The sequence below is a fragment of the Balaenoptera borealis genome (assembly GCF_965194805.1).
Source record: "Balaenoptera borealis genome assembly, chromosome: 14".
Lineage (NCBI taxonomy): Eukaryota > Metazoa > Chordata > Mammalia > Artiodactyla > Balaenopteridae > Balaenoptera > Balaenoptera borealis.
In genome coordinates, this window is record NC_138875.1 from 55,823,252 (window position 1) to 55,848,754 (window position 25,503).

Here is a 25,503-nt window from a genome sequence, read left to right on the forward strand (position 1 = left end):
TTTTTCACCATTGAGAATGATGTTTGCTGTGGGTTTGTTGTATATGGCCTTAATTATGTTGAGGTAGGTTCCCTCTATGCCCACTTTCTGGAGAGTTATTATCATAAATGGGTGTTGAATTTTGTCCAAAGCTTTTTCTCCGTCTATTGAGATGATCATACGGTTTTTATTCTTCAATTTGTTAATATGGTGTATCACATTGATTGATTTGCATATATTGAAGAATCCTTGCATCCCTGGGATAAATCCCACTTGATCATGGTGTATGATCCTTTTAATGTGTTGTTGGATTCTGTTTGCTAGTATTTTGTTGAGGATTTTTGCATCTATATTCATCAGTGATATTGGTCTGTAATTTTCTTTTTTTGTACTGTCTTTGTCTGATTTTGGTATCAGGGTGATGGTGGCCTCATAGAATGAGTTTGGGAGTGTTCCTTCCTCTGTAATTTTTGGGAAGAGTTTGAGAAGGATGGGTGTTAACTCTTCTCTAAATGTTTGATAGAATTCACCTGTGAAGCCATCTGGTCCTGGACTTTTGTTTGTTGGAAGATTTTTAATCATAGTTTCAATTTCATTACTTGTGATTGGTCTGTTCATATTTTCTATTTCTTCCTGGTTCAGTCTTGGAAGGTTATACCTTTCTAAGAATTTGTCCATTTCTTCCAGGTTGTCCATTTTATTGGCATAGAGTTGATTGTAGTAGTCTCTTAGGATGCTTTGTATTTCTGCGGTGTCTGTTGTAACTTCTCCTTTTTCATTTCTAACTGTATTGGTTTGAGTCCTCTCCCTCTTTTTCTTGATGAGTCTGGCTAATGGTTTATCAATTTTATCTTCTCAAAGAGCCAGCTCTTAGTTTTATTGATCTTTGCTATTGTTTTCTTTGTTTCTATTTCATTTATTTCTGCTCTGATCTTTATGATTTCTTTCCTTCTGCTAACTTTGGGTTTTGTTTGTTCTTCTTTCTCTAGTTCCTTTAGGTTACGGTTAGATTGTTTATTTGAGATTTTTCTTGTTTCTTGAGGTAGGCTTGTATAGCTATAAACTTCCCTCTTAGAACTGCTTTTGCTGCATCCCATAGGTTTTGGATCATCGTGTTTTCATTGTCATTTGTCTCTAGGTAGTTTTTGATTTCCTCTTTGATTTCTTCAGTGATCTCTTGGTTATTTTGTAACATATTGTTTAGCCTCCATGTGTTTGTGTTTTTTACGTTTTTTCCCCTGTAATTGATTTTTAATCTCATAGCGTTGTGGTCAGAAAAGATGCTTGATATGATTTCAGTTTTCTCAAGTTTACTGAGGTTTGATTTGTGACCCAAGATGTGATCTATCCTGGAGAATGTTCCGTGCACACTTGAGAAGAACGTGGAATCTGCTGTTTTTGGATGGAATGTCCTATAGATATCAATTAAATCTGTCTATTTTGTCATTTAAAGCTTGTGTTTCCTTATTAATTTTCTGTTTGGATGATCTGTCCATTGGTGTAAGTGAGGTTTTAAAAGTCCCTCACTATTATTGTGTTACTGTCGATTTCCTCTTTTATAGCTGCTAGCAGTTGCCTTATGTATTGAGGTGCTCCTATGGTGGGTGCATTTATATTTATAATTGTTATATCTTCTTCTTGGATTGATCCCTTGATCATTTTGTAGTGTCCTTCCTTGTCTCTTGTAACATTCTTTATTTTAAAGTCTATTTTAACTAATATGAGTATTGCTACTCCAGCTTTCTTTTGATTTCCATTTTCATGGAATATCTTTTTCCATCCCCTCACTTTCAGTCTGTATGTGTCCCTAGGTCTGAAGTGGGTCTCTTGTAGACAGCATATATATGGGTCTTGTTTTTGTATCCATTCAGCAGGCCTGTGTCTTTTGGTTGGAGCATTTAATCCATTCACGTTTAAGGTAATTATCGATATGTATGTTCCTATTACCGTTTTCTTAATTGTTTTGGGTTTGTGTTTGTAAGTCTTATCTTTCTCTTGTGTTTCCTGCCTAGAGAAAGAAGTTCCTTTAGCGTTTGTTGTAAAGCTGGTTTGGTGGTGCTGAATTCTCTTAGCTTTTGCTTGTCTCTAAAGCTTTTGATTTCTCCATCGAATCTGAATGAGATCCTTGCCGTGTAGAGTAATCTTGGTTGTAGGTTCTTCCCTTTCATCACTTTAAGTATATCATGCCACTCCCTTCTGGCTTGTAGAGTTTCTGCTGAGAAATCAACTGTTAACCTTATGGGAGTTCCCTTGTATGTTATTTGTCATTTTTCCCTTGCTGCTTTCAATAATTTTTCTTTGTCTTTAATTTTTGCCAATTTGATTACTATGTGTCTTGGCGTGTTTCTCCTTGGTTTATCCTGTATGGGGCTCTCTGTGCTTCCTGGACTTGGGTGGCTATTTCCTTTCCCATGTTAGGGAAATTTTCGACTATAATCTCTTCGCATATTTTCTCGGGTCCTTTCTCTCTCTCTTTTCCTTCTGGGACACCTATAATGCGAATGTTGTTGTGTTTAATGTTGTCCCAGAGGTCTCTTAAGCTGTCTTCATTTCTTTTCATTCTTTTTTGTTTATTCTGTTCTGCAGCAGTGAATTTCACCATTCTGTCTTCCAGGTCACTTATCCGTTCTTCTGCCTCAGTTATTCTGCTATTGATTCCTTCTAGTGTAGTTTTCATTTCAGTTATTGTATTGTTCATCTCTGTTTGTTTGTTCTTTAATTCTTCTAGATCTTTGTTAAACATTGCTTGCATCTTCTCGAATTTTGCCTCCATTCTTCTTCCGAGGTCCTTGATCATCTTGACTATCATTATTCTGAATTCTTTTTCTGGAAGGTTGCCTATCTCCACTTCTTTTAGTTGTTTTTCTTGGGTTTTATCTTGTTCCTTCATCTGGTACATAGCCCTCTGCCTTTTCATCTTGTCTATCTTTCTGTGAATGTGGTTTTTGTTCCACAGGCTGCAGCATTATTGTTCTTCTTGCTTCTGCTGTCTGCGCTCTGGTGGTTGAGGCTATCTAAGAGGATTCTGCAAGTTTCCTGATGGGATGGGCTGGTCACAGAGGCATTTTTTTCAGAGGGTTAACAGCTTGCTTTTTTTTTTTCTTTTCCTCTGTGCTTCATCTAGTTTCACTTGTTCACAGGGTGCTTCATGCAGAGGCCTCACACCTTGCACTTCAGATCAGAGTGCCTAGGGAGAAATGGCTGCACTGACACCTCCTCTTCTAGGAGTTTTATAGTTTTGGGTCTTACATTTAAGTCAAGTCCAGTTCAAGTTAATTATTTTGAATGGTGTAAGACAGTGTTCTGGCTTCATTCTTTTTTACATGTGATTCTGGCTTCATTCTTTTTTACATGTGAATATCCAGTTTTCCCATCACCATTTATTGAAGAGACTGTCTTTTCACCATTGAGTATTCTTGGCTCCCTTGTCAAATATTCGTTGATGTATATACATGGGTTTATTTCTGGGCTCTCTATTCTGTTCCGTTGGTCCATGTGTCTGTTTTTATGCTAGTACCATAACTGTTTTGGTTGCTATATCTTTATAATATAGCTTGAATTCAGGAAGTGTGATGCCTCCTACTTTGTTGTTCTTTCTCAGGATTGCTTTGGCCACTCGTGGTCTTCTGTGGTTCCATATAGATTTTTAAATTGTTTTCTCTAGTCAGCTTAAAAAATGCCATTGGAATCTTGATAGGCATTGTATTGATCTATAGATGGTTTTGCATAGTATGGACATTTTAACAATACTAAATCTTCCAAGCAATGAACACGGGATATCTTTCCATTTATTTGTGTCTTCAGTTTCTTTCATCAGTGTCTTGTACTTTTCAGTGTAGAGATCTTTCACCTCTTTGGTTAAACTTATTCCTTAATTGCTTTGATGCTATTGTAAATGGTATCATTTTCCTTTTTTCTTTTTTCAGATAATTTGTCATTAGTATATAGAAACACTACTGATTTTTGTATTTTAATTTTGTATCCTGCAAATTTACTGAATTTGTTGATTAGATGTAACAGGTTTTTTTGTTTGTTTTTTTTGAGGGGGCTTTAGGATTTTCTGTATATAAAACCATGTCATCTGCAAATAGAGATAATTCTACTTATTCCTTTTCAATTCTGATGCCTTTTATTTTTCTTGCCTGATTGCTCTGGCTAGGATTTCCAGTACTATGTTGGATAAAAGTGGCAACAGTGGGCATCCTTAACTTTTTCCTGATCTTAGAGCAACAGCTTTCAGTTCTTTACCATTGAGTATAATGTTAGCTGTGGGCTTGTCATATATGGGCTTTATTATGTAGAGGTACATTTCCTGTATACACAGTTTGAGAGTTTTTATTATGAAGTGATGTTGAATTTTGTCAATTACTTTCTCTCTGTTGAGTTATTGTATGATTTTGGTTTTTTTAGTCTATTAATGTGATGTATCACATTTATTGATTTGCATGCATTGAGCCATCCTTGCATCCCACAATAAATCCCACTAAATCATGTTGAATGACCTTTTCAAAGTGCTACTGAATTTGGTTTGCTAATATTTTATTGAAAATGTTTACCTCTATATTTTCATCAGGGATATTGGCCTGTAGTTGTCTGCTCTTAACTGAATTGCCTAATTACTACTGTTCTTGATTGATTTCTGTTGGTACCACTGTTTTCAAACAAAAATTATTTGTTTTATCATTTAGTTGTGATGTTTCCAGATAGAAGATAATGTTTTTCATGTTGAAGCTTATCTGCCTCTTTCTAATTTTTATCAAGAATAATCATTGAACCTTATCATATGCTTTTACAGGATCTATTGAGATGATTGTTTTTCTCTTAACCTGTTGGTATGACATGATAGGATATTGGTTCCCTAATAGTCTCTGTTTGTTCATTGTTGGTTATTCCTTTGCTATACTCCTGAATTCAGTTTGTCAATGTTTTATAAGTAAAGTTTTATTTCTTCTCTCGCTCTCATTATGCCTCTTAGCGCAGAGCTTATAAGCACATCCTTATTACGGTGTTTGAGTGATAGGAGTTTTGCCAAAGTTGCCTTGTCTCCCCTCTACCAAGGAGCATGAATAGGAGGGTGCATATGCTCCACTAGCTCTGTGATTAGCCTTTTGGTTAATAACCAAAGTGGGCTAGGGCATTACTCATATCAGATTCTTCTGAGTCCTTTTCTTTTCTTATACTATAATATCTTTTTATAATATGGAGGAGTAGTATTTTATTGGTAAATGCCACCTCTGAGTAAAAAAAGATTACTCAAGTCAAGTCCATATTTCTGGTTATCTCTATCCAATTTCAGGTTGAAACTTTTTCAACCAAATCTTCTCAGCACAGAAGAACTTCTAGTTATTGTAGTAAGAGTCTTTCCTATAGTTCCCGGGGATCTATTTGTCCCTTGTAAGGCTCTCCTTGAACCTTGCAGAGTAGCAAGAGTTTTCACAAGGACCTTTGACAAGGCAACAGAAACTCTGTCTTTATCTACCCTGATGATAAGATAGGAGATTCTATTCTTCATCTTGGGCTCTGCCTTACATGTCTTTAAGACTTAATTAACTCTGATTGTCACCTGAGGCCTTGTCAAGGGAAGAAGAGGTAAAGGATAAGTTGATAGAGCTTGCCTGCATCCACCCTAGATATACAAAAGGTCTTATGAGCGCCTTTGGAATAGGAAAGGAGCAGATAGGATAAGCTACTCTAGACTGTATCCCCACTCAGCAATCCTATCTATATATGAATACTAGGGTAAGAAAATGTAATGAAATATTTTCAACAGAAACCACATTCTTCTTTTACACTCCTAATGCATAGTCCATTTTTTTAGAGTTTAGTCTTCATTATACTAGATATACGTTGATATCTTTATATTTTATAGCAATTTCATTTAAATTTTCTAATTTTCTTTTATTTTTAAAAGGTTATATTTCTAAAACAAGTTATAAAAACAAGTGTTCCAAAATGTAATTTATGTGCCTTAAAAACCTTTAGGCATTTTCCTTTTAGCTTGTTAATTATAACATCTGAATGTTTGCTATAATTTATTATCTGTTATCACTTTCAAGGTTAAATATTTGTATTTCTGAAGATTTTATATTGTAAAATTCAATCTAAAGTGCATGTTTATACAGTCTGAAGGAGTCAGTGGATAACATTTGCGCACCAAAATTGAGTTTATATAAAAGAGAAATAATTACTTTTGGCTTACCTTTTGTGGCAGTTCTGTTCTGGATTCTCAGAACTGTATTAAAACGTGTGTAGGGCTTCTCTGGTGGTGCAGTGGTTAAGAATCCGCCTGCCAACACAGGGGACACAGGTTTGAGCCCTGATCCGGGAAGATCCCACATGCCACGGAGCAGCTAAGCCCGTGCGCCACAGCTACTGAGCCTGTGCTCTAGAGCCCACGAGCCACAGCTACTGAGCCCACGTGCTGCAACTACTGAAACCCGCGTGCCTAGAGCCCGTGCTCTGCAACAAGAGAAGCCACCACCATGAGAAACCTGTGCACCTCAACGAAGAGTAGCCCCTGCTCGCCACAACTAGAGAAAGCCCGTGCGCAGCAACGAAGACCCAACACAGCCAAAAATAAATAAATAAATTAAATAAATTTTTTTTTAATGTGTGTATATGTTCTCAATAATTGTATAAAAAAGATCAGCATATTTTTCGCTATAGAATAGAACTAAACATGGAGCCCATCCTTTTTTAATCCTAAGGGATTTAGTTACTAAAATATCAAAAGGATTATATTTTAAGGTTTAAAAGAATAACCTCTCATGAGACTTTGTCAGGCAGTAATGTGAGTGCTCCTAAAAATGACACTGAAAAAAATTTGACAAAACATGAAAGCTATGTGTTTTCTTCAGAAACTTAATCAACTTAATATTTTGCTTGTGTACTAAATAGTTACATAATGCCATGAAAGAAAGCTCACCTTTATTTGATGATGGACAGCCTTGGGGAGAAGAAACTGAAGATGGAATTATGCATAATAAGGTACCTTATATGACTGTAAACATTAGAGTTATCTTAATATTAACTAAATGTGTTATTATTGAAATTGATATATTCTTTTGTAGAACTTGTCTTTTTGCTTCCTGAAAAATCTGCTAAAACTGATTTTTGGAAATATTAGTCAATGGAATTACTCTTGAAATCACATTGTAGTTTCCTAAAAGTAACTAGGAACGGAAATTTGTAAATTTTAAGTAAATTAAAAAAGCAATGCAATTAGAATTACGTCATAACGTTATTGTTATATGTACAGATGTAATATTTGTCTTTCTCCCCTATCTTTTATAATGAAGGCATCAATACTGGCATCATTACTGTAATATAGTATTTTGTCAACACAAAGCCTGAAAGACTGGGTCTTTAATTAGATGGCATGTGGGTTTTTTGTTTGTTTTGGCTTTTTAGTTAGGCATATTGCACTTAAGAGTTGCCACTTCCAAAAGTGATTGAGATAAAAGTAAATAGATGGTCTAAATTGGTTCCCAAACCATCCTGTATTGGAGCCTTAACTATGTAACTAACCCTACCCTATTTCCTAAAATACATAAATTTATATATCCAAAGGGAGCAAACACCAACTCCAAGGAATAAATTTATAGTATTGAGATTAAACATTAATGTCCCCTAGCATATATAAAAGACCAGGTACTATGCAGGTCCCTAAAGATTAAAAAAAAAAAAAATTCTCTGTTCTTCACTCTTTGGAGCATTTGTCATAAAAAGAAAGTGGAAATAACCTCAGCTTCATCTTTTATTACTACCTGGGAAATAGTTCAAATAGAAAGATGTATCAACTGACTGGCATGGTAGCGTTCCTTTTTTTTTTTTTTCAAACAAAGAATATCATACCCCGTTACTACTTCATTAGTGATCCTTGCTGGAGAAGCAGCTAGAAAGCCTTTGATCCTCTTGAGAGAATTCTCTTCCCATGTTGCAATATGTGTACTAGACTAGATTTATTTGTGCCTCAGTTCTCACGCAAATAAAATTATAATACCTACTAAATGACTAAATATTAAATTTATTGATATTCATCCTAAATGTTAAAACAGTAAAAGTTATTCTTGCTATTTTAGCTGTTATTTCAGATGACGACATATAAAGAAGCACTTGGGAAATTATAAAGTGCTATTTTTATTTTTTAATTTTAATTTTAAAGTAAAAATTAATTTTAAATTTAATTAAAAAGAGTTACCGAAGTATCCAACTTCATCAGATTCTGAGCCTCAGCTTTGTAGATCTAGAAATTCATTTTTTTTTTAACCTGCAAAATCAAAATTGATCAAACTTAAGGAAATGTTCACTCTTACCAAATTCACATCTGAAGAAGAATAAAAATGTATTAATTTACCACCAGTGACACATCTTTCCAGCTACAGAAATACTCATACTCCCTATTCAGGGCACCCCTTCAGTATCAACCAAGTAATAAGAAGATTGTTTAGTAAGCAGAGAATCAGCACAAAGGGAATTGGTTTATCTTGAGGGCTGTGTACTTCATCTGGCTGTGGAAAATTCTGATCAGCCATCCTTGCCTCCTAACAAAGTACACATCTTCAGTAAGCAAAACACCTCAGAATTGCAAAATAGAGTATTATTTTCTCTTGAATAAATATTAAGAGTACTAATAGTCTAGTGTTTAGATCTCTACTAACCATACCATGTTTTAGCGTGAAGTTACAATGTAAATTATAGCCTTTATTAATTATGTTCTGGTTTTCACAACTAGATCTTGTCAGTTTAATTAGACTTAAATGATCAGCAATTCATTTAAATTTTTAATTAGTTAGATTATCCCTAAAGATGCTCAAGTTTGCATTTTATGTTAAATTATATTTATTAATAAGCTTCCTTGTCTAACGTTCTCAAAATTCTGAAGATATGGGGTTTTTTTTACCATTTACTAAGTATCACCTTTATCCAAATTGAAGTATTCTTTTCATCCTTACTATTCACTATAGAAGTAGCAGACTGAGTAAATCTGTGCAGCATAATTAATGATATTCCCTAGGTTTGTATCTCATGTACAGGAGTTCATGTAACCACTTAGTGTTCCTGAATTTTATTTTTTTAATTCAAATTTAAATTTCTACTTAGAAAAGTGAAATAAACTAAATAGAGAATCATGGCTTTGTTTTTAAATCTGCTTAACCCAATCAGTTGTTTTTGGACTACACCATAAAATGCTATGAGAGTTTCATGACTGGTGCCGACAGCTTTGAAGAGATGAATGCAGAGTTGCAGTCCAAGCTGAGTAAGTGTTCTTATTCCTAGAGTGCTTGCTTTGGGTCATTTAACTCCGCTCAAGGAGTTGTAGCCTATCTTACTATGCCTAATGTAAATGCGTTTAGATGCCTCCTGATTTTTATCATAACTGTTTCTTTGGTGGAGAGGAGTAAAGGTTAAGCAGAAAGAATACTGGTGTTGGAGTCAGACCTGAGGCATGACCCCTTACTGGCTGTGTGACATTAACAAACTACTTAACCTGTCTAACAAAGTTTTGCAGGATTAGATGGCCATGTTTATAAATGTCAAATGTGCTACCCGGAGCACACAATATAATCAGCAAATGTTATTCCTCTTGGGGGATGATATCCCTGTGATATCCTTGCTTTATTATTTTAGAAATTAAAGTACCAGTTAGTCAAAAGATCTATGGTCTCTTTCAAAATTTATGTCACATAGTTAATGGGCCATGATATTTCCTAAGAAAGAAATTATTTTTCCACTTAGCTAATCTAGTGACATTCGGTATTTACTGGCTTACTTTAAAATATTCCAGAGTATTATTTTACATTGTTGTTCCTTTTTTGTAATAGTCTTGTATATAAAATGCCAGAGTGGTAGGTAAAATAGATAAGTTTAATATGTGTAAAGCGATCCTCCAAAGACTATGGAATCAATCAAAATAGGCGATCACCCTGCCACTATTAGCACAAAAAGTGAAAGCATTCTCTTTTGTTTCCATGGGATATACTTTCCTGAAGAATAAGCGGGACAGGGACTTCCCTGGTGGCACAGTGGTTAAGACTCTGCACTTCCAATGCAGGGGGTCCGGGTTCGATCCCTGGCCAGGGAACTAGATCCCACATGCATGCCGCAACTAAGAGTTCACATGCCACAACTAAGGAGCCCATGAGCCGCAACTAAGACCCAGCGCAACCAAATAAATAAGTAAATAAATTTTTTTTTAATTAATTAATTTATTTATGGCTGTGTTGGGTCTTCGTTTCTGTGCGAGGGCTTTCTCTAGTTGCGGCGAGCGGGGGCCACTCTTCATCGCAGTGCGCGGGCCTCTCCCTGTCGCGGCCTCTCTTGTTGCAGAGCACAGGCTCCAGACGCGCAGGCTCAGTAGTTGTGGCTCACGGGCTTAGTTGCTCCGCGGCATGTGGGATCTTCCCAGACCAGGGCTCGAACCCGTGTCCCCTGCATTGGCAGGCAGATTCTCAACCACTGTGCCACCAGGGAAGCCCCGTAAATAAATATTTTTTTTAAAAAAAAGAAGCGGGACAATTTCAGCTTGTCCACATGAGAAAGGGAGCAAAGAAAATGATGTTGTCTTTTTCTTAAAGAGGAAAATTCATAGTGATCTAACACTGAAAGCATTTTTGCTTTGATATTGTGTTATAATTAATTAAGCATATAAATTATATTCATTTATTCAAACAATATTTATTATATACATACTGTATGCCAGCCACCATGTAGGCACCGAGGATACAGTAATGGATAAGAGGTAAAAATCTCTGCCTTTATGAGCTTACCTGCTATTAGAGACAATAATCAAATGAATAACTATAAGTCAATGGTGATAAGTGCTCCGGAGGAAAATGAAGTAGGATAGGGAGGTAGAGAGTGCGGTGGACCAAAGGGAAGGGTTGCAGTTTTACAGACGGTAGGATGTCCTTCAGTGGGATGTTTTGAGTAGAGACTAGAGGAAGTGAGGAAGAGAGCAATGGTAAAAACCTGGGGGAGAATTTTTTAGGCAGATTTGAGACCTTATGAAGTTTCTGGGTTTTTTTCTCCAGAGGATTTATTTAATGTAGATGCTTCCAAGCTGGAATCATTAGCAGCAAAAAACAGAGCATTGAATGAACAGATTGCAAGATTGGAACAAGAAAGAGAAAAAGAACCGGTTAGTAAACATGCTTATCTTCAACAGGCTTATACACTTACTTATACTCTTGGGTCTCGTTGGACAACACCAGCTGTTTCTTTATCTATTTTTTTAAAAAATACATTAACAAAATAAGCTTGTTAAAAGTTATTTTTTTTTACATAGGACAGAACTCCTAATGAAAACGTGTTTGGTATCCCTAGAGTTTTGTTTTCCTTTGTGATCTATCAGTCTTGGACTAATAGTGTTCAGAATATGATGAAAGAGTCTTACCTGTTTACATAAGACCAAAAAGATCTTTAGAACAAGGTCCGCATGTTATATACCTCTAGGGAGCACTACTTACAAGAGGCCCTGAGTTTTGTAGTTAGTGGAAAGAGAATGGTAATAAATGGGTTTATATAATATATTGTATCCAGAGGGCTTTCTAAAAGCTAAATGATAATATCCAGATATCTAATTTTATTTTGTGTTTTATATTACGGAAGCCCCTAGACTGTTCTGTAAAATAACAGATTTTAAATGTTTGTTCTTTTTCATCCTGGCCCTGGACTTTTTCTGTCCCAAACTGACTTCCAAAAAGTACGTACATCTTCTTGATTAGGTAATAACAGTAAGCTACCGTTTTAGTTCTTTTGACTCCCTCTAAAAGTGAAAAGGAAACTAATTTACCTTTCTTTAAGATGAATTTAAATAATATTGCTTTAACTTTTAAGTAATGTTTGGCATCATTATTGACGAGAATAACTAATCGCACTTTCTCTTCTTTTAAAGAATCGCCTAGAGTCATTGAGAAAACTGAAAGCTTCCTTACAAGCAGATGTTCAAAAATATCAGGCATACATGAGCAATTTGGAGTCCCATTCAGCCATTCTTGACCAGAAATTGAATGGCCTCGATGAGGAAATTTCTAGAGTAGGTAAGCACAACTAATGCTGAAAGAGGTCATTCAGACTGGGATGGGGACCTGTGTGGGACTTATCACATGTAGAGACAGCTTTGTCATCTGTATCTTTTTGCCTCTAATGGTAATGTATCAGGCAACCAAGTTTTTAGTGACTTACGTATTAGTTTTCTGAGGCTGCTGTAACGAAATACCACAAACTTGGTGGCTTAAAACAATGGAAATTTATTCACTCACAGAAGGCTAGAGGTTGGAAATCCGGCAGGGCCACACTTCCTCCCAGGACTCTGTGGGAGAATCCATTCCTTGCTTCTTCCAGCTTCTGGTATCTGATGACATTCCTGAGATTGTGGCCCTGTCACTCCAGTCTCTGCCTCCATCCTCACATTGCCTTCTGTGTGTGTGTGTCTCTCTCTCTTCTGCCTATGTTAATTTCTCTCTGCCTTTATCTTTTAAGGACATTTATGATGGCATTTAGGGCCCACCTCGATAATCCAGGGTAATCTCCTCATCTCAAAGTACTTAATCATATCTGTGAAGACCCCTTTACTAAATATGGTAATGTTTACAAATTCCAGGGATTAGGACTTCCTATCTTTGGGTGGTCATTATTCAACCTACTACACCTTCTAACATGTTTTCAGACACCTGGCTTTTTAAAGCCAAGAGGGACCTTATCTAAGAACACAAGCTGCCTGAATATAAATATATCTTCTATTCCACCTTGTAATTAATAAGCCAGATTTTTAAATCTCTGCTGGCCTCAGTCTGCTATATTTTCCTTATCCTCTATCACCAGCTCCTAAGCTACTCAACAGCTTAAGCTGATTGAAAACAAGATGGAAAGATGCTAGTACTATGAAAGCCCAACTAAAAAAAGCATGTTTATATCTGGTATGCTCCTAACCTTGTTTTCATAAACACATATGGATCTTAATCATAAAACCTTGAAAATACTGTGACACATGAATTGATTGATGCTTCTATGGTGCCAAAAGGAGATCGAAGAAAGATATCTACACATCACAGAGCCATTGGCTGGCAGTTTACAAAATTAATAAATAACTATATGGACCTACTATACTATTTTCCCAGGCCTCTGCCTGCTTCAGTTTTATTCATTTAGGGTTTTATAGGCTGTGTTTGTGTCATGTAGGATTTATATAGATAGTCCTTAGGATATTTGATTTAGTTCTTAGTCTATGGAATATTGATCATCTGTCTAAAATCAAGAACAATAATTATCTGGAGTATTTGCTAAATTGTTTTATTTTTTTCCAAATAAGTCTGATTACATATATTAGCTTTGCTGTAAACCAACTCTTTAAATAGTTTAAACGTGACCACTAATGTTTGTTCTCCATGACGACAAGGAGCCATAAACTAATTTTTTATTATAGCAATGTTTGTAATGCAATTAAATCAATACTTTATAATATTAATAATTTATCTTCCTTATTGGTATTTAATCTAGAGAATTTTTATCCTTCCCACTTTTCTTGTGAGACTTTTTTCCCAGTAATTGCAAACTGGGTAGGAGAGAGAGAAATACTTCAGCAGTCATTTGCCATTGCACAGTGATTTAGTTTGAGACAGCAATTTGATAACTGTTAACCTAAAATATTTTATTCTGAATTTTTTTAACTTTCTTGATTATTTAAAGTCATTCATGGCCAAGAGTGTGAATGAGACATATATAACTCCATAGATATTGCATATTGTGGATTTTTTTGTGCCAATTCCTGTAATAAATGAAGTTTTACTTAAACCAACCACTTAATTCATTTTGAGCTCAGGTGTGGAGCTTCCCAACTACAGTACTACAATACGACTGAGTTATAACAAAGCCAAGATTTTGATCCTCTCAGCCCTCAGGATGATTTCCATGACCCCTTTGGTCATGAGCATTCTCATCCATTTATCCCAGCCTGCTTAAAAATACTGTCATATTTTTTATAAGCTATGAGTCATAAAATGTTGGCATCACTGTTCTATAGAACACCAAATATTTTAAACTTGATAACTTTTCTTCCCCTTTCATGATCATTTGCTGTTTGTATGCACCATCTTCTCTTGGTACAATATCATCGTTCATGATTACAAATTTTGGTAAAGCAAGAACCTAACCACTATGGTTGCTTAATATCTTATGAAACCACTGAAAATATCAGTGAAATAAGAATAAACTGATATATGTTTATTTAAATATTTTTTGTTTGTGAAGAACTTGTGGGTTTTCTGACTTTTTGCAGAGAATCATGTCGGAGTATTAAAAGCATTTTAACTGAACAACAGCAGACTATCTGTTAAGTCTAACAATTCTTAATCGTAATCATTATGTGTGGGGGTCAACTCTATTAAATAACGGCATCACTTTATTTGTAGGAATTGAAGGAACTTAACAAATTTTTTCTTTTTCAATGCAGAACTAGAATGTGAAACAATGAAACAGGAGAATTCTCGACTACAGAATATTGTTGATAACCAGAAGTACTCAGTTGCAGACATTGAGAGAATAAATCATGAAAGAAATGAATTGCAGCAGACCATTAATAAATTAACCAAGGAGCTGGAGGCTGAACAACAGCAGTTGTGGAATGAGGAACTGAAATATGCCCGAGGCAAAGAGGCGGTATGTCATACCATTCCCAGAGTGGCACCTCATTCAAACTTAACGTTTGTAAAAGTCTATCCCAGTTAAGAACAACTGAGTGGGTAGAATAAATTGGCTAAAAAGGTAAAATTTTTCAGCATTGACATTTTACTAAAAACACGCTCATCCCTTTATGTCAATTCAGTAACAGCCCAATTTCTCTGTCGTTTTTAAGGTAGCCTGTATTTTCCAATAATGAACCAAGAAGTGAGCAAAAATGTCTCTAAGGCCATGAAAATAATTTTCATAAATCCCAAGCCTTTTATTCCAGAAGTGGATATGAGTCATTTCTTCATTTACCTCCTCACTACTTAAACATTTATTTAACATCTGCTGTGTGCCACTTACCATGCTGGGTGTAGAGGGGAGATAAAAAGACATAGAAGCTTAAGAAACTTCCATTCTAGTAAATATTTTTCTACCATGAGATCAGACCTCCAATAGATGTTCGCACAGTGTACTGAGGGAGCATATAGTACACCTAACCAAGATTTTGGTGTGCATGGTGTGGGGAAATGGATGGAGGTAGATTTTAGAAAGGCTTCCTTGAAGATGTACACCTGAACTGAATTGGGAAGTGTAAGGGAGAGTTAACATGGCAAGGCTAGGGGAGCCAGCAAACAAAGAAGTCTATGGGAAAGCTCAGGGAGAAAATAGCATGGTGCACTCTGGTACCCTAAGGTTTTCTTATGGCTGGAGCTTAATAGCAAGGGATGGGAGCATGTGCAAAAGATGAGACTCAAGGATAAGCAGAGACCAAGTGGTGAAGATCCTTTTCACGTTTAGAAGTTTGAACTTTATCCTGAAAGCTCCAGGAAGCCTTTAAAATTTTTAAACAGATAAGATCACGTTTCAGAAAGATCTCATTTTTGGTAATGTGAAAAATGGGTAGAAGGGAGCAAACCAGTCAGATGAGGATCTGTGGCAGTAAGGTGGTAGAAATAAGAAGCTGAATTGTAGGTAATGCTATTGGAGTTTCATCTGTGCTCCCTCATACTCCTGACCTGGTAATCTCTGTCCCCGTGTATTAAGGAGAAAAATATACATTTATAAGAAATAGGCTGTGGTGGTGTTCCCAAGTCTTTGAACCTAGAATTTGGTAAACCTGTGTTAGCCCTGGATTTGCCTCCACATGTTTCTGTGACCTCAGCATGTCCTCTGACTTCTCATAGCCTCAGTTTCCTTATTTATAAAGTAAAGTGTGGTTAGACTAGGTCGGGAACCTGAAATGTCACCTCAACAGTTATTAATATATCTTCTCTCTCAAGCACTGTGTGGGAAAGGGGAAGTTACGAGTCTCTGGACTTAAGCAAACTCTGTTTAACTAGCTAAATCTAGCTGTATGAATGCTATGTTTGATTTGGAGGATTTGGAGGCTGAAAGGAGAAAGTTATCTGGGTAAGCAGTGGCCTATGAGGGGCAAGAGTAGGGCCATGGACAGTGAGAAGAAAGCCTTAGGGTACTGAGTAGGAGAGATATTAAAGAATGGTAGCAGAATGCAAAAGGCCAACATAAACATTCCAGCCATTACCTTTATTTCTAGACTGATTTTTATTCCACATGCCACCTCTGACTGGTAGTGTCCTTCAGGAGCTCTTTGTTGAGATAGACATTGAGGCTGCATCTAGACTCATCAGGAAAGAGTGTGATGAGTTTTCACTGTCTGAATTAGCTGTGGGAAGGAGAAATGTGCCACATGTTTGCTCTCCCTGCAGTTAGGCGTGATAAAGTGCATGGGCTTGAGAAAGATGTTTTATTACAGAAATAAAATCCTAGTGAAAAAGAGAAGAAACTATCCCTGGGATCATTTACTGTAAAGACAAATAGACCTACATACTTTAGTGGTCCCTAGAGAGCTACTATAGTAGTTGAAATGATTTCCTGATTTATTAGTAAGGAATCTTAAATTTAACATATAAGTACTATTGCTTTTGAGAGCTGATAAATTTTTGGAAATTGCAAATTATTTAATCGGATTCCAATAGGTACTTTTGCCATTTCATTCTTTCAAAGTATTCAATTTTATGGGTGGATAACAGCAATGAGAAACTAAGTATGTATTAAATGGAGGAAGCAGTATGAAAATAAATTGCCTAGACTCTGCAAATTCATTTATTTAATCAAAAACTAGGTACTGTATGCCAAATACTGTTCTAGGTGTTGGGGATGCAACTGCTTTCATGGAGCATACTTTCAAGTAATGGAGATGAATAAATAAATAATATATGTCAGGTAGTAATAAGTGCTATGAAGAGGAGTAAAATAAGAGGGTAGCGAAATTGGGGGTGTTATATTAGAGGGAAAGCCTTTCTGATGATGTAATTTGAACAGAGCCCTGAACAAAGGGAAGGAGACCAGGAAATGTGGAACATATTAGTAAAATATTTTTATCAAAACAGTTGAAATAATATTTTGAGACTTAAGTGACTACATTTCTCTAATTTTGGATAAATGAAATATTTTGTACATTGACAAAACTAAGTTTGTTTTCGTTTCATAATTTCTCTGGTACTTTAAAAAGTAAATTTTAATTAATACCTGAACATGGACTTTTATTCCAAACTCTTTGTCAGATAAATGGAGGAACAGTAGTATATTACTTACTAATTAATTATGGTGTTAAAACTATCCTACAATTTAATGTGAAAAAAATCTTTCATTCTTTATATTTTAAAACTGCCATTCTTACTACTAAAAATACTAAATTATAAACTACTAAAAAAATAAATTATAAACTACTATAAAAATACTAAATTATAAACTACTAAAAAACACATAATTTTGTGTAAAACTGCCAAAAAATGCCAATTGTAAACCATGTGGAATGGGGCTCTGGGTTTTTTTAATGTTTGTTTTTGTGTTCTCTTCTTACAGATTGAAACGCAATTAGCAGAGTATCATAAGTTGGCTAGAAAATTAAAACTTATCCCTAAGGGTGCTGAAAATTCCAAAGGTTATGACTTTGAAATTAAGTTTAATCCTGAAGCTGGTGCCAACTGCCTTGTCAAATACAGAGCTCAAGTTTATGTACGTAATCGTGAGTACTTCTCAAGGTTTTTAAATGATATGGTTGATGTCTGGCTCATAATGTTTATAAGTAAGAGTTTAAACTTTAGCATGTCCATAACTCAGGACTGAACATAGAAATACAGCACTGAAACTTTTTATCTTCTTTCCTCTTGGTAGTAGACATCTGCTCTCTATTGTACCTTACTCTCCAAATTATAAAGCCTTGTCTTCCTCTCTACATACTTTACCATTCAACTATCCAATAAAAGATATGATTACATATAAAGTAGACGCCAGGATTATAAAGACAAAAATGACCTGATACTTGCTGTCAAGTTGCTACTAGTCCCCTCAGGGGAGAAAGACATAAAAATAAATGCTATATACGTGCTTTATTAGAAGCCTTTACAAGGTATGGTAACAAGATCAGTTCTCAGAATTGAGAGAAAAGTCCCCACAGAGTTGGTGAACCTGGAATGAAATCTTCAAAGATGAGATGTTTATGAGGGTGGTCTGTGGAAAAGTTTCAGGCACAGGGACACACATGAAGGCATGAGATATAATAGAGCGCTAAGTAACACCGAGAGTCAATAATGAGAAAACTGCACATAATTTTCAAATATGGTCAAAGGTGTAATTTGGGGAAGAAAAATTTTAATTTCAACTTCTCAATTATTCACAGATTTTAGTATTTTAGTGGCCCCCCAAAATATGTCAGTTTTCAAAATAGTTTTTAATAGAAGCATGCCAATCAAAGTCTAAAGCCATACATTTTTTTTCCCCTTAGAATCACTCATTTATCCCATAAATTATTTATTGATTACATACTACGTTCCATACCCGCTAGATGCTGGAGATAAAATACCCAGAAAGAGGAATTCGCTGGCAGTCTAGTGGTTAGGACTTGGCACTTTTATTGCTGGGCCCAGGTTCAGTCCCTGGTCAGGGAACTAAGATCCCACAAGCTGTGCAGCGTGGCCAAAAAAAAAAAAAAAAAAATACCTAGAAAGATACAGTTCCTACTTTCCCAGATTACAGTTCGTTGGTGGACAGACTTTGATTAAATAAAGCTAAACTCATTTTTAATAGAAAAAATGCATCCAGTAAACATTTAATCTTTTACTGTATTGTTTCTCAAGCAATAGCTAGGTAGGTAGATACATAGGCAGGCAGGCAGATAGAGTTTACTCACCTCTATTTTGAGTAGTTTTTCATGCTAGTTCAAGAAAACAATTTCCTGAATTAAATTGCTGTAAAAAAGATTACCTGGTTCAAAAAGAATGCATATGCTCAGAAAAGAGGGAAATGTGTTTTTTTTTGCTCCCTGGAAATAGTTTTACATAATAATAGGACAATAAAAATAGAAATAGCATCAAGAAGATGCAGTCCCAACTGTTATAAGTAGTATTTGGAGAAAAGTTCTTAAAGAGATTGAAGAGGCAATTGCATCTTTCAAAAAAGAACAGCCAAAATTAAAACTCAGCAGTGACTTCAAAAGACCTACTGAAAACATAGTAATGTACAGGGTTTTCTTTTGGAGTGATGAAATTGTTCTAGAATGGGAGTACATTGTGAATGTACTAAATGCCACTGAGTTGTGCACTTTAAAAGAGTTAATTTTATGTTAAATTAATACTTTAACTTAATTATTTCAGTTTAACCATTATAAAATGTGAGTTTCATCTCAATAAAAAAAAAGAGGAAGGAATGAAGTACTGTGTTCAAACAAAATCAGTAGAATAGAGGATAAATATAAGAAATGCAGGCAGATAAGAGCTTGTTGGTGTACATGTGGAGATGCAGGGAGAGTGGCATGCCCAGAGAGCATAGAAGCGCTGCACCTCTTCCTACATACCTTGCCCTATGCATCTCTTCCATCTGGCTGTCCCTGAGTTATATCTGGACACCCACCTTGCATTATTCATGGATCAACCCACCCCAGATCTCTCATAGTAGTATGTTGTTGGGGAGGGGGAGGTTTCCCTCTCCCAGGCAGTTTTGGCAAGCAAGCCTGGAGAAATCACCAGCTGGAAAACTGCTGCCACTGAGAGATCCTGGGACATCTGCCAAAGCAGGCAGAAAGTAAGATTTCTTGCCATGTCAGCCTCCAGGGTCTCTGACTGCAGGATCTGGTGGAAGGGAAAGTGGTAAGAGTCCCTTTTCTCTCAGTTTTGTTATAAGTCCTGCCACAAGAACTCAAGAAGGGTAGAGGGGGAATTTCCCTCTCCCTGACAGTGTCGAGATCTTCCTCGTTCCTTTTGTAGCCTCAGTCCTACATTGTGTGGCTTATTCAACCAGTCCTTGCTGATGGACATTTGCCATGTTTCAAGTCTTCTGCTATTACAACAGAGTTAGAATGAGGAGCAAAAAAATAAAGAAGAGGGACTTACCTGGCAGTCCAGTGGTTAAGACTCCATACTTCCACTGCAGGGGGCACGGGTTCAATCCAGGGAACTAAGATCCCGCATGCCATGTGGCGCGGCCAAAAGAATAAATACGTAAAAATAAAGAAGAAATATAAGCAGATAATTGTAAGACTAAATAATTGAAAAGGATTAAAAGAAAAATGATGCATCTAGAGAGCATAGCATAAAAATAAAACCTACATATAAGTTGTTTTCAAGTGTACTTGAATTAAACTGTGTACTTATAGAGTGTTTAAATAATGGCAGTGAATTTCCAGAGTAGAGAAGCAAATCTAGAATTTTGCAATTATTCAAAACCAAAAGCAAGTTACATTCTATAGTTATAGAAATTGCATTAAAAATTTTTTTGTTTTATTTTCTTACTGATGGTTTATTAGATTAAAGATACCATGGCTTCACTTTTTTTCTCCAAAAGATGCCTCATGAGAGAAATTTTGTAATTACATATGTCATATGTAACCCATATTCTTATGTATTTTATAGGTACCGCTCAAAGAACTCTTGAACCAAACTGAAGAAGAAATTAATAAAGCTCTAAATAAGAAGATGGGGTTAGAGGATACTTTAGAACAAGTAAGTAATGAAACAGAGTCATTATAAATAAACATAACATTTTGTGTTTTCTGATTGCTGAGGAATGAATTTTTAATAAAATATTATGAAAAATGAGAGTCAGGTATACCCTTGACCTAGAAACACTTGAAGTAACTTTTTAAGTTACTTAAACATTCTAAGCTTCACATATCATTGATGATGAAGTGATATGAAACTGAGTAAAGCTCGCTTTTTTTCTAACAGAGAATTGCCTCCTTTAACTTAAGATAATTTAGTAATATTCCTTTTTATAGTAAAAGGGAATTGAGGAGGCTACCTTAAAAGTAAGTATGTTATCATTTGCGCTTAGAAGCTAACTAACTATGATACATTAAGAGACTTCCATTTATCATATTTTTCAGGACCATAGAATTCAGGGAGATTCAACTTTAAATGCCTATAAAAGTCTATTTCCAAAAGTAGTTTCAGAAAATTCCTGCTTCTGAGATACTTGCAACATAATATCACCAATATACCTGAGAAAGAATACTATTATATTCAATAACCTTTAGATAAACATTGTTATAGTTGATTAAGAAAAGTTAAAAAAATCTTCTCAAATGCAAACAAAAGGTATTATTTGTATAACACCAAACAGTTAAAGGAAACCCCTAGCTAATTCAACTTTTCGAGAACTATTGTGTTCTGGCTAACAGATTTCAAGATATAAAAGAAATCCTGTCTTTTTTGAGAATAGAAACGTTTATTTTCTCTCATCTGGAAATAAAATCTATGCGTTTCACAGATAACTTTTAAAATAATTTTGTATTAGAAAGAATTTTTTCACACCTCCCACAAAAAGAAAATGTTGTTAGATAAGTGAAGAGTTTCATGATACTATTGTTACTATAATTTGGGGTTTCTACAAATCAGTGCGTTTTGTAACATCACAGTATGGAAAGAAGATAGGAATTCGGACCGCTTTAACAGGTGTTCCCCAGGGGTGATGGTTATTTGAGGTAAAGTCTTCCTTTAGCCTGCTTCAGTTCAATTTCTCTCTGGTTAGAATGGGCAATAAACCTGAAGACTCTGAAAAAGGCGTGAATTTCAAGCAATAGGAACCTCTTGACTGAAACATATTTTCAACTGACTTGGAACTTTTTTATTTTTTATTGATTTTTTTATTTTTTGGCTGCATTGGGTCTTCGTTGCAGTGCGCGGGCTTCTCATTGAGGTGGCTTCTCTTGTTGAGGAGCACAGGCTCTAGGCGCATGGGCTCAGTAGTTGTGGCACATGGGCTCTAGGTGCATGGGCTTCAGTAGTTGTGGCACGTGGGCTCAGTAGTTGTGACTCGTGGGCTCTAGAGCACGGGCTCAGTAGTTGTGGCACACAGGCTTAGTTGCTCCACGGCATATGGGATCTTCCCAGACCAGGGATCCAGGGATCGAACCCATGTCCCCTGCATTGGCAGGTGGATTCTTTTTTTAAAGTAATTTAGCCTTGTATGGCTTCCTCTTTTCTTTTTTTTTTTTTTTAATGTATTTTTAAATTATTTTTGGCTGTGTTGGGTCTTCGTTGTTGCATGCGGGCTTTCTCTAGTTGCGGCGAGTGGGGGCTACTCTTAGTTGCAGTGTGCGGGCTTCTCATTGCGGTGGCTTCTCTTGTTGCAGAGCACGGGCTCTAGGTGCATGGGCTTCGGTAGTTGTGGCACGTGGGCTCAGTAGTTGTGGCACATGGGCTTAGTTGCTCCGCGGCATGTGGGATCTTCCTGGACCGGGGCTCAAAACCGTGGCCCTTGCATTGGCAGGTGGATTCTTAACCACTGCGCCACCAGGGAAGCCCCAACAGGTGGATTCTTAAACACTGCGCCACCAGGGAAGTCCCTGACTTGAAACTTTTTAAAGGCTATAGGCAGGAAAATTTGGGCAGGGTGGGAAGGCGATTATGAAATGCCTACAATAGGCTAGGCTCCATATTAATGTTCCAAAGATAAATATAACTGAAGTTTATATGAAATACAAAGCCCATTTGGAGACGAAGACCAATATATGCAATTATGCTAATCAGAGTTGCATTTTTTTTTGCAAAACTCCTTTGGGCATAGAAAAAAAATGACTTCGTAGAGGGGAACTGAAATTAAGAGGTTAAACCATAGTATTAGAGTAGAAAATGAAGAAGGGGACAGGTTTAAGAAATGTTAAGGAGATAGGACCCAAGCATTTCGTGGCCGAATGAAAGCTAGGAGAGGGGACTTCCCTGGCGGTCCAGCGGAAGACTCTGCGCTTCCACTGCAAGGGGCGCAAGTTCGATCCCTGGTCAGGGAACTAACATCCCATATGCCGTGCAGCCAGGCCAAAAAGTTTTTTAAAAAAAAATGAAAGCTAGGAGAGAAAGAAGGATCAACAGTGACTTCCATTTTTCTGGGGTGGGCAACCTAGAGGAGGAAAACCTAGTGCTGGGAGTAGCCGGGACAGCTTGGGAGATGAGCTTGCTGTCCATTGGCCGCAGAAAACCAAAAGGAAGTTGAAGTAATGGATTCAGAACATAAAAAGAGATATTGGGTCTGAAAGTACAGATTTTAGGGTCTCTAGTATATATGTGATTGTTGAAGCCAGGGATGTGGGTGATATTTCTTAGGGAGAATTGTAGAAGAAAATGGCAAAGGATTGGCCAAAGAAGGAAATTGTAGGAAAAGCACTTAGAAGAAGTGGACAGAATAGTTGAAGAATAATCAGAAGAAGATATGCTATAAAAGGCAAAGTAGGGAAGACTTTTCAAGAAAGGAGTGATCCTAACTAATCTCTTTGTGGTAAATATTTCCCAGTATATACATATATCAAATCATCTTGCTGTACATCTTAAACCTATGCAATGTTATACATCAATTATATCTCAATAAAACTGGAAAAAAAGGGAGTGATCAGTGACGTCATATGCTTGAGACTAAAAACTAAAACTATTTTTTTAATTTGACAAGTAGTTTAACCAAGTTAAGATGGCATAAGGTAAAATAGCATTTGAAATAGTAAAGGTTAAACAGAAATTAATAGATTAAAATAACAAAACTAATCAATCTGATAAGTACTTTAAAATCATTGCCAAAACCATTCAAGAAAAAGCAGGAAAAAAGAAAATGAGAAATGGATACACTATAAATACGGAGGGAATTTATAAGGCTAGTGTAACCCTCATACCGCAACCTAACGAAGATTATCACAAAAGAAGAAAATTAAACCAATCATACTTATGAATAAAGTGTAAAGTTTAAATTAAATATTAGCAATTGAAATTTGTTTAGCAAACTTTTTTAAGAGTCTGCTATACATGTCTGTACTGTAATAAGTGTTAGTGATATAATATCTGCCTTTGTGAATTCTTATTTTGTGTGGAAAGGTGGACATGAAAACAATCACTTTCATCATAATACTTTTGGAGTGTAAATACAGCATGCTGTGGATTCTTATAATACACCAAAGATAAGCACAAGGTTCTTTCTGAAGGAAGTGGTAGGTGAGCTGAGAGATGAATAACCAGAAGGAGTTGGCCAGTGGATACGTGAAAGGATACACACACATCCCTGCTGCTGAAGGCCCAGAGACCAAAGAGCATGGCATGTTAAAGAATTACCATGAAAAAAAAAAAAGAATTACCATGAGTTTAAGTATCAATAGGATAGAGGAGAAGCCTGGAGAAACAAAAACCTAATTCTGAAGAGACTTACTTGTTCTTGCTTACTGGTTGAATTTTTATTCTATAGGTAGCAGGGACCATTGAAGGTTTTTAAGCAAGGGAATAAAAGCTGTGTATCTTAGTAAGCTCACAGTGTTGACATTTTGAAGAACAGGTTAGGGGTACATGAGACTAGAGACACACAATTAAGAGATCTAACAGTATCCTGAGCCATAAGGATTCAAACCAACGCTATTGCAGTGAGGATGGAGAAAAGAGATTTAAAGATTGAAACAACAGGGAATTCCCTGGTGGTCCAGTGGTTAGGACTACTCACTCTCACTGCTGAGGGCCCGGGATTCGATCCCTGGTCGGGGAACTAAAAATCCCACAAGCTGCACAGCGCAGCCAAAAAAAAAAAAATAGAAACAGCGTAATTTAGTGGTCCACTGGATGTGAAGATTAAGGAAGAGTGAGAAATTAAGAATGTCCAGGTGTCCAGCTTTGGTATATGGTATTAAAGAAAAATTATTTATGACAGTTGGTGGTGGTGGTAAGGCAGACTTTATTCAAGGGGGGCTATTACAGTGGGTTTTTGTAGTAGTCTAGGCTCATTCCAAATACAGCAAAGAAAAGTGGGAATTTACAGCCAAGGAGCAGATGGGGATCAGTGGATGGAAAATTACTGAGAGGAAATATCAGGGTAAGGGGGGATTCTGGCTAAACCAACCTAACAGGTTTCTTGCTGAAGGCGGGCCAAGGTGATCAGCCATCACCTGGGGCGTGGTAGAGGATGAGGAACCTGATCAGTTATTCGGGATGGGAGATTCTGGTTAAAGTGACTTAGCAGGATTCTTGCTTAAAATTGGGTAATACAGAGACAAACATCAAAGCCCGAAAGTCAGCCTAACTGAGAAGAGAGTTCAGAAGATCCTGAGTAGTTTGGTCAAAGAGAGATTCTTTGTCAGTGGTGATGTCCTAAAACCTTGATAAAGAATACAAAGAAGGTTGTAGAACAGAGAATTTCAGTCTGGGATATGCTGTTTCAGGTCTCTGGGACATCAAAGTAGAGAATGTCCAGTAAGCAGTGGGGTTTGGAAATAATATAGATAAAGATAGATATTTTTAGCATGCATGTAATTACAGCCAGGAGATTCCCCAGGTGTGAGAATGAGAGAGAGCACTCCTAAGTGAGCAAATGAGAATA

General features: G+C 36.3%; 1 protein-coding gene across 3 annotated transcripts in view; it reads left to right on the forward strand.

Annotated features, from left to right (window-relative positions):
- The window catches only part of NDC80 (NDC80 kinetochore complex component), a 63,650-nt gene that overhangs the window by 19,476 nt on the left and 18,671 nt on the right, over positions 1–25,503 (forward strand). For all 3 annotated transcript variants that reach the window (XR_014233998.1, XM_082353567.1, XM_082353568.1), the window contains exons 7-13: positions 6,877–6,966; positions 9,145–9,238; positions 11,013–11,119; positions 11,876–12,020; positions 14,432–14,637; positions 17,533–17,685; positions 20,577–20,666. Coding sequence is in view for 2 of the 3 variants with exons in the window: in XM_082353567.1 (XP_082209693.1) it covers positions 6,877–6,966; positions 9,145–9,238; positions 11,013–11,119; positions 11,876–12,020; positions 14,432–14,637; positions 17,533–17,685; positions 20,577–20,666 (885 nt within the window). In the remaining variant the exon portion in view is untranslated. The remainder of the gene's footprint in view (positions 1–6,876; positions 6,967–9,144; positions 9,239–11,012; positions 11,120–11,875; positions 12,021–14,431; positions 14,638–17,532; positions 17,686–20,576; positions 20,667–25,503) is intronic.